The sequence below is a fragment of the Hemiscyllium ocellatum genome, chromosome 6 (genome assembly GCF_020745735.1).
Source record: "Hemiscyllium ocellatum isolate sHemOce1 chromosome 6, sHemOce1.pat.X.cur, whole genome shotgun sequence".
In the NCBI taxonomy this organism is placed as follows: domain Eukaryota; kingdom Metazoa; phylum Chordata; class Chondrichthyes; order Orectolobiformes; family Hemiscylliidae; genus Hemiscyllium; species Hemiscyllium ocellatum.
The window spans coordinates 125,239,641-125,255,205 of NC_083406.1; the positions used below are offsets into that span (position 1 = coordinate 125,239,641).

Consider the following 15,565-nt stretch of genomic DNA (forward strand, 5'->3'; position numbering starts at 1 on the left):
TCCTATGCATCCTAAAACTTGCTTAATCACATCATAATTGCCTTTCCCCCAGTTATACCTCTTTCCCTGCTGTATAAAACTCTCCCTGCCCACTGCTAATGTAAAAATAACCGAATTCTATCCCTTGTTTTATCCCCAAGAATTGGTCCCCTGGCCTGGTTTATCCAATGCTCCTTCTTTCAGGGACATGTTGGGGAACAGGTTTGCTAGGTAACTCCCATGTGACTGCAACATCCCTGCAAGCTCGCTCCTTCAGTGCTGGGGGAAAGCTGTCAGGACACATGGCACCAACTCAGCCTGGAGAAGGTGCTCTGAGCTACAAGCTCCTGCAGCAAATGAATTCCTGCCTGTTCAATGGTTTTATACTCTCAAAAAAGTCAAACTCACACCAATTAAAAATGCAGGGTCCTTGCGGCCTCCATGATTATAAGGGAGGAGCCTCGAACCCCATTTTAATTCATACTTTGATGTCTCGACTCCTGTCCCCATTTAATCTTCTAAGGCTAGAGCATCCTCACTGCAGATTGATGAGATTGCTGTAGAAGATTGGAACCCAAGGACCTGCATTTCACCCTCACCATGCCCCTCCCTGGAAAGCTGCCCCTCCCCCTTGTGCAACTCACTCCACAACTTAGGAAGGGAACTCAACAGGGCCTCCCAGAAACTCTCCAGGTCAGTGCCATCACCCAGACATAACCAAGGTGCCGGCTTGTCTGGGGAATCGGATACTGGACTGACTCTCAGTCTCTCTCTCTCTACAAAAATATACAGAAGAGCACACAGCTGTTCATTGCTCACACTTCAGAAGGTCGCAACCAGAATAGATTTTGATACTTCCGTACAAGATCATTTTATGGTGATCTTTAAAGGCTGGCATTACAGTCAGCAAGTGTGGTAAGGGCTCAGAGGGAGGAAGGTGGATGGGAAGGAGCTCAGGAAGGATGGTATGTCATGTCACAGGACTGGGAGTGAAGGTAATCTGGAGGTGCGGTTGGCAGTGAGGGAAGTTTACTTGGGTCAAGAGGGAGAGAAGGTCAGAAACAATGGAGAGAGGATGAAAGAGATCGCTGGTGCTCTAGAGGGAGATAAGGAAGGAAGAAGGGAAATGGTTTCCAGTAGGGAGGATGGAAGAAGGCAGAGACAAAAGTGGAAACTGACAACTTATTCTAGAGATGGAGCGAACTGTCTTTGTTGTCAAGTAGCTTGTTGGGTCTGAGGTTCAGTTTTCCAGGGGAGGGGATAGAATCTGGTCAAAGGTTCTTGCTTTGTGTGTATACAAAATCCTGAAGGACAATCCACAACTCCGCTCCAAAAGCTGCAGCTTTGGATACGAGCAGTAGAGCAGTGTCAGTATCATGGATCACCAGCTGGGACATTTCTCTCTTCAGCCGATAGGAATACAAGCTGGCACATAGAGACAATCATACATAAACAGCACCAAAAAGAAATACATGATATGATGAGAGTATCTCAGTGGTTCCTGGACTCATTTCATCAATGACTCAAATTGGCAGTCACTAATCCTGACAACGATGCCTGGATTTATGGCTCTGAACATTGAGACAGAGCTATTCTGTAGGCTGGGCTGTTTTTACAAGGCGAGCAACGTACCCAGGAGTAGTGGCAAGAATTGCTCACTTCTTGCTGGTGATGAAAGTGTAAGGAGAGTGATTCATTCAACAATCATCACAGTGGCAGGGTGTGACTGTACTATATGGAGATCCTGCTTCATGCACAGCAATAGCAGTGACCAGCTCTGCAGTGTAACCCCAAGGCACCGTTAGGCAGTTCCACTAAATCAAATGGTTCCATTCTGGTATGGAGGGTTTTAAGGCAGCTGATCAGAGCAGTGTACGCTCTGAAGACTCTGCCACACGCAGGATGGGTGGTATTTGAAGGTTTGAGCCCACCATCTGACTGTGGATGTTGCCTCTGCACGTTTCCAATGATATTTCTCGATGTGTTTGATTTATTTGAGATTAACCTTCTCCAATTTGGTTTGTGACAAGACAAGGTTTCCCATGAGACACTTGGTGATGTTTCACCTCCTCAAGGATAAGGATATACTCAAAGCTTTTTCTCTGGCCTCCTGCGATTCTCCTGCGATGTGTAAGTTCTGCATAATGCAGTTGTCTCGGGCGACCTGACTCACCCAGCAGAGGGACTTGGTGACAGTGGTTTGTGTCTTAAATGCTGAGCAAGGTGGCTTGGGGGAAGACACTACTGATGGATCCTTTACATGGATTTGCAGGTTTTTGCAAAGGCATCAATGGTTGTACTTTTCTAATGCTTTGAGGTGCCTGCCACAGACTGGCCAGTTCTCTCACGATCGGTGTATTGACCAAGAAGAGTGGGTTACTGAGGCCATGGTTGGATCACCTATAATCCTGAATGGTGTAGAATGTACACAGGCTCAAACAGCCAACTCCTGTTCCAAATTTCCATGTTTATAGAAGCATGAAGATAACTGCTGATGGCAAAATTTGACCTGCACCTAGGATGGGATTATTTTTTATTCTCCTATGGGATTTGTACATTGCTGGTTAAGGCCAGCCTTTCTTGCCCATCCCTAATTTCCCAGAGGGCCCCTTGGCAAGAGCCTGGAATCAGACCTGGATGGTACATTCCCCAAAAGGACACGAGGGAACCACACAAGTTTTATGACAATTGACCATGGTTACACAGTTAATAGAATCTTTGTTACAAATTTTTATTGAATTCAAATTTCACCATTTCCCATGGTGTATTCAAATCCATGTCCCCAGGACATTAGCCTGGGATTCCCAATGACTAGCACCATGACACACCCACTACCTTTCCTTAAATTCCTCATCCCAAAAACTGGTTTCCAGTCAGCTGAAGGCGAAGCTGACATTTTGGTTATGGTGGTAAAATTCATCATCCATGTCTGCCTCAACAACAGAACCAACACAAGCCCTATCTCTCGCAGAGCGTTTTAGGGAATATCTCTGGCACACCCACACAAATCAACCCAACCGCTCCGTGGCCCAACATTTCAACTCCCCCCTCTCACTCTGCTGAGGGCATTCAGATCCTGGGCCTCCTCCACCGCCACTCCCTCACCACCCAACACCTGGAGGAAGAATGCCTCATCTTCTGCCTCAGGACCCTCCAACTCCAGGGCATCAATGTGGACTTCACCAGTTTCCTCATTTCCCCTCCCCCACCTTACCCCAGTTTCAACCTTCCAGCTCAGCACTGTCCTCATGACCTGTCCTACCTGCCAATCATCCTTCCTTCCTATCCTCTCCATTCTCCTCTCTGACCTATCACCTTTACCCCCACCTACTGTGCTCTCAGCTACCTTCGCCCCAGTCCCACCACCCTCTCATTTATCTCTCCACCCTGGGGGCTCCCAGCCTCATTCCTGATGAAACGTCGATTTTCCTGCTCCTCGGAAGCTGCCTGACCTGCTGTGCTTTTCAAGCACCACTCCAATCTTGACTCTGATCTCCAGCATATGCAGTCCTCACTTTTGCCTCTGACAAGTCTAGCATCAAACAAAGCAGTATCATTATACAAACCCTCCAAAGGCATTTTCCTCATTTTAATTCTGCACTCCCTCTCCAAAGAATTATTCACAGCTGAGGAGATAAGTTACCAGACTGAAAACGGTTCAATCAACACCCCCTTCAATCAAATTCCAATACCAAATAAACTCATCATTCAGCTTCAGGGTCTCAAAAACGATGGTGTGGGTGTACCCTACGATAGTCCCTCAGCTCACTCAGCGCTGCCCCTCTGCCCCGTCCCTCCACCCTGTCCCTCTGACAGCGCTTCGCCCCTCCGCCCTCGTCCCTCTGCCAGCGCCATACTCCCATTGAATTAACTGCCTGACAATGTAGCTGTCCCTCAGTCCTGACCCTCATTAATTGATCTTTGGCTGACAGCCAGTCAGCTGGGTCTCTCTCAGCTCTTCTGTGCTTCTGAAGATGGGAGGGGCAGTGTTGAGAGTTGCTGCTCAGACCCTGTATCCACATAAACCTTCTGTGCAGGAGGCTGTTTTATGTTAGCTTGCAAAAGAGAAACGCAGTGGAAGAATGCACTGCAGAAAGGGCAGACTGCGACAAGACACTGGTTGTATACTTTGCAGGATTACATTCCTGTGGGATAGATTTCTCCCTGTGGATCTATACTTCCTGTGCTTCTTTTACCCGATAGCCCTTCATTAACCCAGTCAGAAACTTTCACAGGAAATAGTCCAAACATCCTTAAATGGAGAAGACTGTGGATCAAAGATAATTGACAGTAAACATGCCAGAGGATCCCTCTATCCTGCAGTAAACAGCACAATCCCATAAAGACTTCACTCTATCTGATCTCGCTCAGATTAGAAACAGACAGTTCAAATTCTTGCTCACATCACCCCTCCCCCAGTGTACAGGAAGAAACAATCATCTCTCGTCAGGGAGCACACACTGTGCACACAACAGGACGAAGCCCCATAAACAAAGTTTAATACAGTCCTGAAGATGAGAAAGGGTGCCTTGGAAGAAGAGACAGTGATGATTACCAAAACAGTAAGAATGAGAAGTTGGATTTTGGATAAAAGCACGAACAAGGATTCTCTTGGTTATCTATGGGAGGCTGTTGGAACACTTGTATTACCATGTCAACTGACGCTCCCCATTGGTTGGTCAATGTGTGACACAGAACATTCCAGCGCAGTACAGGCCCTTTGGCCCTCGATGTCCCGCCGACCTGTGCAACCAATCTAAAGCCCATCTAACCGACACTATTCCATTACCATCCATGAGCATTTAACTGCCCTTCAAGATGGCGAGTCTATTACTACTGCAGGCAGAGCGTTCCATACCCCTACTACTCCTAGTAAAGCACCTATCTCTGACATCTGTCCTACATTTATCACCCCTCAATTTAAAGCCATGTCCCCTCGTGCTAGCTTCTCTCTAACGAAAACAGCCTCAGTTCCCTCAGCCTTTCCTCCATATCAGGCAACATCCTAGTAAATCTTCTTGGCACCCTTTCTACATGCTACCACACCCTTCCTATAATGCTGTCTGCAATACTCAAAGTGCGGCTGCGCCAGAGTTTTGTACATCTGCAACATGACCTCGTGGCTCCGAAATTCAATCCCTCTACTCATAAAAGTTATACCATACTCCTTCTTAACAACCCTATCAACCGAGGTGGCAGCTTTCAGCGATCTGTGTACATAGACACTGAGAACTCTCTGCTCATTCACACTACCAAGAGTCTTACCATTAGCTCAGTACTCGGTATTCCTTTTACTCTTTCCAAACTGAATCACCTCACACTTTTCTGCACTAAACTCCATTTACCAGCTCTCAAACCAGCTCTGCAGCTTATCAATGTCCCTCTGTAATCTGCAACATTCTTCTGCACTGTCCACAACTCCACCGACCTTAGTGTCATCCCCAAATTTACTAACCCATTCTTCCACGCCCTCACCCAGATCATTTATAAAAATGACAAACAGCAGTGGCCCCAAAACAGATCCTTGCGGTGCACTACTAGTAACTGAACTCCAGGATGAACATTTCCCATCAACCTTCACCCTCTATCTTCTTTTAGCTCGCCAAGTTCTGATTCAAATCGTGGAATCACCCTCAATCCCACGCCTCCATACTTTCTGCGATAACTTACCGTGTGGAACCTTATCAAACACCTTACTGTAATCCATATATACCACAACAACTACCTTACTCTCATCCACCTGTTTGGTCACCTTCTCAAAGAACTCAATAAGATTTGTGTGGCATAACCCACCCTTCACGAAACCGTGTTGACTATACCTAATCAAATTATTCCTCTCGAGGATTATAAATCATATCTCTTGCAGTCCTTTATAACTCTTCACCCACAACCAAAGTGAGACATGCTGGTCTATAATTACCAGAGTTGTCTCGACTCCCCTTCTTGAACAAGGGAACATTTGCTATCCTCCAGTCTTCTGGCACTATTCCTGTAGACAATGATGACATAAAGATCAAAGCCAAAGGCTCGGCAATCTCCTCCCTGGTTTCCCAGAGAATCCTAGGATAAATCCCATCTGGTGCAGGAGACTTACCCATTTTTACACTTTCCAGAATTGTTAACACCACCTCCTTCTGAACGTCAATTCTGTCTAGTCTAGTAGCCTATATCTCAGTATTCTCCTCGTAAAAGCTGTCTTTTTCCCGTGTGAATACTGATGAAAAATATTCATTTAACACCTCTCCCAGCTCTTCAGACTCCACACACAACTTCCCACCGCTGTCCTCGATTGGCCCTCATACCTATAGAAGGCTTTAGGGATTTCCCTGATCCGACCTGTCAAAGACTTCTCATGTCCCCTCCTGGTTCTTCTTAGCTCTCTCTCTAGACCCTTCCTGGCTAACTTGTAACACTCAAGTGCCTTAACTAAGTCTCCTTCTTCCTCTTGATAAGAGATTCAACTTCTTTAGTAAACCAAGGCTTTCTCACCTGACCACTTCCTCCCTGCCTGACAGCCACATACTTATCAAAGACATGCTTTAGCTGTTCCTTGAACAAGTTCCACATTTCCATTGTCGAGATTGTGATGCTGGAAAAGCACAGTAGGTCAGGTAGCATCCGAGGAGCAGGAGAGTTTTGGTCAAAAGCCCTTCATCAGGAATGAGGCTGTGAACTGAGGAGTTGATGAGATAAATGGGAGGGGAATGGGGCTGGGGAGAGGAGGGAAGGTAGCTGGGAGAGCGATAGGTAGATGGAGGTGGGGGTAATGGTGAGAGATCAGAGGGGAGGGTGGAACGGAGAGGTGAGAAGGAAGATGGACAGGTTATGAGGGCAGTGCCAAATGGAAGGTTGGATCTAGGATAAGGTAGGGGGAAAGGAAATGAGGAAACTGGTGAAATCCACATTGATACCATAGGGTTGGAGGGTCTTGAGGTGGAAGATGAGGCATCAAGGATTGGTCGGGTGGTTAGGGAATGATGATGGAGGCGACCCAGGACATGCAGCACCACAATCTCTACTCTCATCTTCAACATGTGCAGTACTCACTTTTGTCACATTTCAATTATGCCCACCCCCTGCCGTTTCCTTCCCCATGCATCCGAAATCTTGTCTAATGGCATCATAGTTGTCTTTCCTGACGCTATACTAAATGTACTCTTGTGGTATACAGGGTGGCACGGTGGCTCAGTGGTTAGCACTGTTGCCTCACAGCTCCAGGGTTCCAGGTTCGATTCCCACCTCAGGTGACTTGTCTGTGTGGAGTTTGCACATTCTCCCCATGTCTGCATGGGTTCCCACCGGGTGCTCCAGTTTCCTTCCACAGTCTAAAGATGTGCAGGTTAGGTGAATGGGCCATGCTAAATTACCCATAGTGCTCAGGGATGTGTAGGTTAGGTGCATTAGTCAGGGATAAGTGCAGAGTAATAGGGTAGGGGAATGGGTCTAGGTGGGATACTCTTCGGAGGGTTGGTGTGGACTTGTTGAGCCTAAGGGCCTGTTTCCACATTGTAGGAATTCTATGATAATGCTCATGGACTTCTCAATTCTATGTATATACCCATCCCTTTCCCTCGCTCAAGTAAACATAACTGAATTGTGATCACTTTCACCAAAGTGCTCACCTACCTCCAAATCTAACATGTGCCTTGGTTCATTACCCAGTACCAAATCCAATGTGGTCTTGCCCCTGTCTACATACTGTGTCAGGAAACCTCCTGCACACACTGGACAAAAACTGATCCATCTAAGGTACCCAAACTACAGTGTTTCCAGTCAATATTTGGTAAGTTAAAGTCCCCCATAACAACTACCCAGTTACTGTTGCTCCTATCCAGAATCATCTTTGCAATTCTTTCCTCTAGATTTCTGGAAGTTTTCAGTGGCCTATGGAAAACTCCCAACAGGGTGACCTCTCCTTTCCTGTTTCTAACTTCAGCCCACACTACCTTAGTAGACGAGTCTTCATTAAAATGTCTTTTCTGCCACCATAATACTGTCCATGACTAACAATGCCACCCCCCCCCCTCTTTTAAGACCTTCGCTGTTCTTACTGACAGGACACCAGAAACAGAAATGTTTTTCTTCTTTGAGGCAATTATGAGCACCTCTGGCAAGGGCAGTATTTATCACCCATCCATCCTCATCTCAGAGCGGGGGAAGTCTTCTCAATGAAGCAGTGGCTTAATACCACACAGTGGTTGTATCAGAGTGGAGTGTAGCCGCTCAAAATGCTGGACTTATGAAAAAAAAAGAGACAATAAATGAGGCGTGCTGGGAAATTGAGGCAAGCCTTTGCCCAAGTGACTGTGCTGAAAGATACTGAAATAAACAAGTTGCAGAATCCAGACAGACCGCAGCTACAGACAGAAAGTATACAATTGACCCAGCAGTTGCAGACAATACAACGTAGTCTTGAATTGGAATTGAATGGATTGACCTGAATGCCATCCCCAGGACAATCAGAAACATTGAGTTGTCTACCAGACACAGGGATATTTCACACTCTTATTTGGAGAGGGTTACCTGACCTAAATGTGCCTAACACCTCCAGGAATGGATGCCCAAGGACCACCCTGCTATCGCCATGTCAATGCCTGGTTGGGTCCGATCAATCAAAGTGATCGAGCCCTGATCGATGCATTTGTGGACATCGACGACCCTCCCAAAAGATCATGAAGACTTCTCAGTATGAGAATTGCCACAACACCAACGTCAGAAGCAGTAACGAGATGAACCACTGTGAAGAGAAGACCACCCTGAGATCACTGGGAGCAGAAGACCAGATGATCATCGCCACGTGGAACAAGGCCAAGATTTTATATGGTGGTATATGATCACTCAGAGTTAAACTAAAGCACAAGATAGCTGATTAGATTTACAGTGTAAATTGTTAGTTTGTTGTGTATTTTGTTATTATAATATTAATTGTGTTAAATAAATAAATAAATATTCTCATTTATTACCACTAAGAGTCGACTCGGTTCCTTTGCTTGGTATAAGAGTTAAAACACACTGTATGGCAGCCGTAACACAGAGGGAGGGAGTTGGACAACAGCTGCACTTACTCTTCATAAGGCAGCCTGTCTCCCATCAAAACACTTCGAGAGCAAAGGCAGCACAAGGTCAAATACAGAGCAAAGCTCACGCTTAACCATCCCTATCAAACACTCCCAGAACAGGGATAGCACATGATTGAATACTGAGTAAAGTCACCTCTACTCTTTTCAACGTTGAGTCAGTTCCCTCTATTCTTTTCAACTCATAAAAAAGCTCCCTCTACATGGACCCCAACACACTTCCCTTGAACAGGGACAGCACAGTGCTTGATAGAGTAAAGCTTCCTCCTGAATTTTTTTAATCAACCTGTTCAGGCATGTCATTACACACCTCTACAGTAAATGGGACTTGAACTCAGGCCTCCTGGTTTAGAGGTAGGAACACTATCACTGCAGCACCACAGTGTTCTATTGTCCCTGTCAAGCACTCCACGGACAGCATGGGGTTAGATACAGAGTAAAGCTCTGTCCACTCTTTTGAACATATTCTCCTCATCACTTATTCCCAGCACAGGGGCAGCATTAGGGTTGGAGAAGCATATTTTGCTCAGACAGTGAACAACATTGCCATTTTCATCCTGTTCCCTTGCAATCTAACACACAGCTAACAGTCACAAACTCACAGAGACCCATCTGTACAACATCACAGGAAGCCATCAACTGGAATGTATGCAAAACTGTCGCAGTTTCAGGCAGTATTCCAAGCTCAATATTAAACAGAATGACAGAATGGTTGAAATATGCGGAAGTGGGAGTTTCATAAATCAGAATAACACTGCTACCTTCTTCCTTTGGGGCACGTTTTTAAACTACAGTCTGCCATGTAGACAATTCCAGGAGAGTTAATGAGCAATGCAGTCTGAAAATAAAGCTGACACTTGATTTTTCTTTAAAAGCTTTTGTTACGAATGCCAAACCACACTGCTAAAGATGCTGATCACACTTTTTTTATACATCATTTTTCTTTTCCTTGCAGGCATGGATTCTGATTTTGTAGGTGTCAACCATGACTCAATAGTGATTCATCGGGTCTATAGCTTCTACACCCAACCTAAAGCCTCGTTTCCATTCTCAAGGTTAACATTTTCGGAGCATTATGAAATGCTGCATAGTGGGTCAGGGCTGGGGGAGTGCCACACTGTCGGAGAGCCACACTGTCGGAGAGTATATACTAAAGGGGTTGGTAAGCTGCATGGGCTGGATATTGTTGTAGTTTGCAACAGAGCAAAGGCCAGAAGTGAAGAAACATTATCCATGCAGACCTCATTTTTTACTCGATCAAATCCAGATAAACATTTCAGTAGTGAAAACAGAAAATGCCGGCAAAACTCAGTTTCATCTCAAAACTCAGCATCTTTCAAGATTCTGATATGCCTCAAGTTGGGACTTGTTATTTCTCTTTCCACAGATGCTGCCAGAGTTGCTGAGTTTCTCCAGAATTTGTGTGTTTGCTTCATGTTTCCAAAATCGCAGTACGTTGGTTTTATTTTAGGATTTCAGCAAGATAACTTGAATAGGATATCAATGAGAAATTATCCAATTTCTTTCAGTTCTGTTCCCTTCCCTTCCTGAGATTTTAGTAAGATGAGAAAGCTCATCCAAGGGCTGTGACAATGTCAAATGAATGGAAATGGGGTATCTGAGCCCAATCACTCATCTTGAAATGGGTTTGAGCATAAGTCTCCAAAACACACCTCTGATCAGTGACTACTGATTATAGCAGGATACCTAAGGCACTTCTTATGTCACTTGTGTCATGTGATTTGCTGTCACATACCACCTATTGCTATTCCATTTCCATTAAGTTCCCCACAAATTTTATATGAGGAGGCAAAACATGCACGTCAAGCATTTAACAGCACACTATCCATAACAGGCTCGATTCTGATTGTACTGAGAATGAACGATTAAAAATAATAATTACATCAAGTGAAAATCTAAACTGGAGATTTCATAAAACCACAGAATCCCGACAGTATGGAAACAGACCCTTTGGCCCAACAAGTCCATAGCGACCCTCCAAAGAGTAGCCTATCCAGACCCATTCCCCTACTCTATATTTAGTCCCTGACTAATGCACCTAACCTACACACCCCTGAAAGCTCAAGATTATGTTGCGCACAAATTTCTTTCCTCTCCTGTTCATCTAACTATATCAACAGATACCTCCTTTCCCACCCAACCCAATGCTAATCAAGTCCCTACTGCCTTTAACTGCATTTACTCTAATTGCTTCAAACACGCAACGTTATACCCAAGCTTATCATTTCACTGAAGGACATAACACTTCTTAAGGGGAAATCTTAAAACAAAATAATTCCTTCTGAAAGAGATATTTTATTTTTATTTTTTGTGGTAATAACCTAAAAAGGAGATCAGACTGCTATCTACTGAAAATACCAGAAGTGTTTCGAACAAGGACGGGGATAGGCTGGAGGAAGGAGGCAAAATGAAATTGTTGCGTACATTTGTAGCTGTTTAAGACTCGGCTGCTTTTGGACCGGTGACACAAAGGCAATGAGAGTCTTTTGAGTTTGATGACAGCTCTGGAAGTACACACAGTGTGGAAGGCAGCAACATGCCGGTATGAAACAATGGGCAGGAGGCACCAAATGTGTTTTGGGGGTTGAATGGACAATGGGTGCACAATAATGTTGTCAGCTGGTAGATGTTATGGTTACAGACTTCATGTTCAGTATACAAGATCGTGTTCCTATTACATGATCATGTCATAACTCCAGTACCAACTTTAAGACTGCTTTAAGTGAAACTATTCAGACAGTCTGACAGATCGGTCAAAACCTGGCACTCACCCCTGGTTCAAGTCATTTTCAGTGTTGTCCAGCCAGAGCCGAACTGCAACTGCGTTGCCTTCCCGGCACTGGGTAAAAATGTCATCCATCCTGTTCGTCTGGTCCTCACTGCTCCAACTTTGCCCCCGTTAGACACTAGGTGTAGGAGATGATCGGAATACGTGGATCCAAACGAGCAGAGAGAATCCACCAGATCTGTGCTCTAGACAGTTAAAATCCAATCTGACCAACAATGCAACCTGAAAAGAAAAACAAGGTGGGTTCAACGACAACAACCAGTGCTCCCCATAACAGAGACCGGAGTCTCCTGTGTGCTCCTATCACTCACAGGAAGATTACTCATTGAACCAATAAATGGTTTTGTTCCCCTTCAAAACTGAACTGTATTCATAAATTCTGAGAAGAAAAGACCAAGTGTATTTAATCTCCCACATCCAAAAGTCTGGACCCAAGCACCAACATCACCACTCCTGTATCTGAGGCTGAACCACACTGTCTACAACTTTGCAGTTCCATCTGAGTCTGGGCTAAGTTACTGACCTCACGCCCACTCCACCACCAAGAACAACAGCTCACACCTAACATATGCTCATCTTAACTTAACAGAGCAGTGCAAATAATAGAGAAAAGAGACCACCACTGGAGGAAGCCACCTCGTCATGCCAAAGTACACAGGAGATCAATCGAAGTTTGAACAAAGAAGCTTGGAGATCTGCTGCCATAGCCTTCTTGCCTGCAAGTCAGAGTACGAGGAATTCACTTCTCTTCAAGTGGCTGCAGTCAGCTCGCAACCCAGCAGATCACGGAGTGTAGTAATGAGGAAGGGCTGCACTGCTGGAGGTGTAGTACTCTCGGTGAATCATTAACTGGAGCATGTATTAGCTCCTTGTAGGTGAATATTAACAGTCCCACAGCACTATTTAAGGAAAAGCAGGGTTATATTCATTCTTCGATCATGGAAGAACATCTGCAGAAGGATTTGGACATGTTAGGAGAGTGGGCAAAGTGGCAGATGGAGTATAAGGTGGGAAACTGTGAGGTCCTGCACTTTGGTAGAAAGACTAGAAGCATGGACTATTTTCTAAATGGGGCAAAAATTCAGAAGTCTGAAGTGCAAACAGTCTTGGGAGTTCTAGTCCAGAATTCTCTCAAGGCAAACTTGCAGATTGAGTCAGTCGTTAGGAAGGCAAATACAATGACGGCATCTATTTTGAGAGAACTTGAATATAAAAGCAGAGCTGTACTCCTGTGGTGAAGTCACTTCCTGTTCCTTTTCTCAGGGGTTGGTAGATGGGATCTAACCCATTTCTTTTTATGGCTTGTTGGTGTCCATGTATCCTGGTGGCTAGTTTTCTGCCACAAAAAGACATGACCCTCTCCCACTAGTATCCTTACACATTGATGAGGAAGGAAACCACTTTGACTGCGACAACACATCTATCCAAGGACAAGCCAAACAAAGACATGCACGAGAATTCCTAGAAGCATGGCATTTCAACCGGATCTCTAACAACAAACACATCGAGTTAGACCCCATCTACCATCCCCTGAGAAAAAAACGGAAAGTGACTTCACCACAGGAAATGACATCACCAAACCAAAGAAACCCAAATATATAAATAGAAAGCAAAATTATTAGCCGTGCTTCACCTGAGGCCACTGAAGATGTTATCTGGTATGGTGACAAAATGTCTGGAAATGAACCTTCTAGCTCAGCGAGCAAAGCTACATCCAAAACTTCAACCTGAGCTACAAATCTTCTCAAAACTCGTTAAAAGAAGCTGTTAATGTCAATGATTCATTGATGCTGAAATTCCAAATCCCCAAAACTGTGTGTGCAGCTTGAAATAAAGGTAAATGAATAAAATACAGGTTTTAAGTACCTCAAAATCAGTCCAGGACATTAGACTGTTGGACAGTTTCTGCTGTGGCAGAGGTTTTCTGCAGCTGTACCCAGTTTGTAAAACAAAAAAAAACAGAGGCTTTAGATTTATAAATTAGATCAAAATGACAAGACACATGGAAGTTGATGTTCTGATGAGGCCATTGTTAAGAGTGAAGGTGTCCTTTATGACGAGTTACAGAGCTAGGTATTGGGAGCTTCAACTCTGTGCTGGGGAGACCTGTGTGTGATTCTCCATCAGTGTCAAATTCACCAAAGTTCATCAGCGAGAGGTCATTCTGAGCTCCTGTATCTGAAAAGTAATCTGCTTAGTGAGAAAAAAAGCAAGTTGGGCTGGGCTGTCACTTTTCTGATTTGCTCAGCTCCTCATACGCCTGACTTGCCAGAGCTCTAATACAGGACTAAAACCCAGCAGGGAATCACTATCAGCCCAGATAGAGCGCGAGGGAGAAAAGGGCCATTAAATCAAAATTACAATTCCAGACCATGTATGGTAATCAGACACTGCTCGGGATCCAGTGCACACAAGGAGCAAGGTCCCGAGGGGGGCAAAGAATGGTTTGCCCAGCCTGTGAATTAATCCCATCAGGTCAGCCATAGAAACTACCATTTGATTTGAAATGGGAGACTGTAATAAACGTTTTATTTCTGCACCCTCAGACAGCTGAAGCCAAGCAGCAGCTGATACTGCCTGATAGGTGCAAGAGTTAAAGCTGGTCACCTGTTACAGCCCATATACACACAGTTCGGGTCCAAGCAGGGCTCAAAGGAAGAACTGCTTGGCAGAAGATGACTGTCTTTCTTCCTATCCTCAAGCTCCAGTTGGTAGGCTTTCAAACCCAAGCTCTACACCACATGCTTGCTCTCCTCCGCTAATTCCCAACTCATACAACATTCTGACCTTATCATTCTCGAACATGTTTTCAAATCCCTCTTTGGTCTCACCCCCTGCCTATCTTTGTAATCTCCTGCAGTCCCACATTCCTCAGATTGCTGCATATCTCCAATACTTGACCATCTCAGAGTCCCAATACTCCACCACCTAGAAGCTGCACCTTCAGTTCCCAGCCAGCAAGCTCTGGAATTGCCTCCCGGAACGTCACAATTTACAATTGAAGTTGTGGTCGCCTGTTCAAATATTTCCTCATGGGGTTTGATGCAATGGCAGCTGGGGGGGGTGGGAAAGAGGAGGGGGTCTGGAAGCTTGCATGGGTTTCTAACTGACAGGAGGCTGCACTAAAACGTTTATAGGTAAATATCATTAATACTAAATAAATAGCATTGAACACGAATTGAAGGAGTGTGACGCCAACATTAATAGGTCACAGAATAAGCAAATGTTTTACAATCAGTATTGCATTGACTAGTGCCTGCAATCTCTATGGATTAATACCCCTCACCAAAAATAACAGCATTCTACTACTTTTCCCAATTACTTGCTGTACCTGCATACTAACCTTGGATGATTCATGCACTCAGACATTCAGCTCTCTCAGTATCGCAGAGGTCTGCAACCTCCCACAATTTAGATGAAATATTTCTTTTTATTCTTCCATCTAAAACAGGTCATTTCACATCACATTTCATGTGCCAGATCTTTGCCTATTTACATATATTTTGAAGTCTAGTGTCCTCTTCATATTGTATTTTCCAATCTACTTCTGTATCCAGCAAATTTCACATAGCTTCAACTTTTCAACCAAATTACTTATATAAATTGTGAGCAGTTGAGGTCCCAGTACTGATTCCTGTGACAAACCACTCATTATGTCTTGCAAAGATCCATCTATGGCTACATTCTGTTTCCTGTTTGT

At 44.7% G+C, this 15,565-nt stretch overlaps 1 protein-coding gene across 3 annotated transcripts in view; it reads right to left on the reverse strand.

The window, feature by feature from the left end:
- Positions 1 to 15,565, reverse strand: part of ilk (integrin-linked kinase) — a 75,288-nt gene that overhangs the window by 46,382 nt on the left and 13,341 nt on the right. The window contains exons 1-2 of one of the 3 annotated variants that reach the window (XM_060826406.1): positions 15,209 to 15,228; positions 11,849 to 12,087 (exon numbers count right to left, since the gene is read on the reverse strand). In XM_060826406.1, the coding sequence (XP_060682389.1) occupies positions 11,849 to 11,937 (89 nt within the window). In that variant the 5' untranslated portion in view covers positions 11,938 to 12,087; positions 15,209 to 15,228. Of the gene's footprint in view, positions 1 to 11,848; positions 12,088 to 13,731; positions 13,751 to 15,208; positions 15,229 to 15,565 lie in introns of those variants that run through there. The other 2 variants (XM_060826408.1, XM_060826407.1) reach the window with 2 other exon arrangements.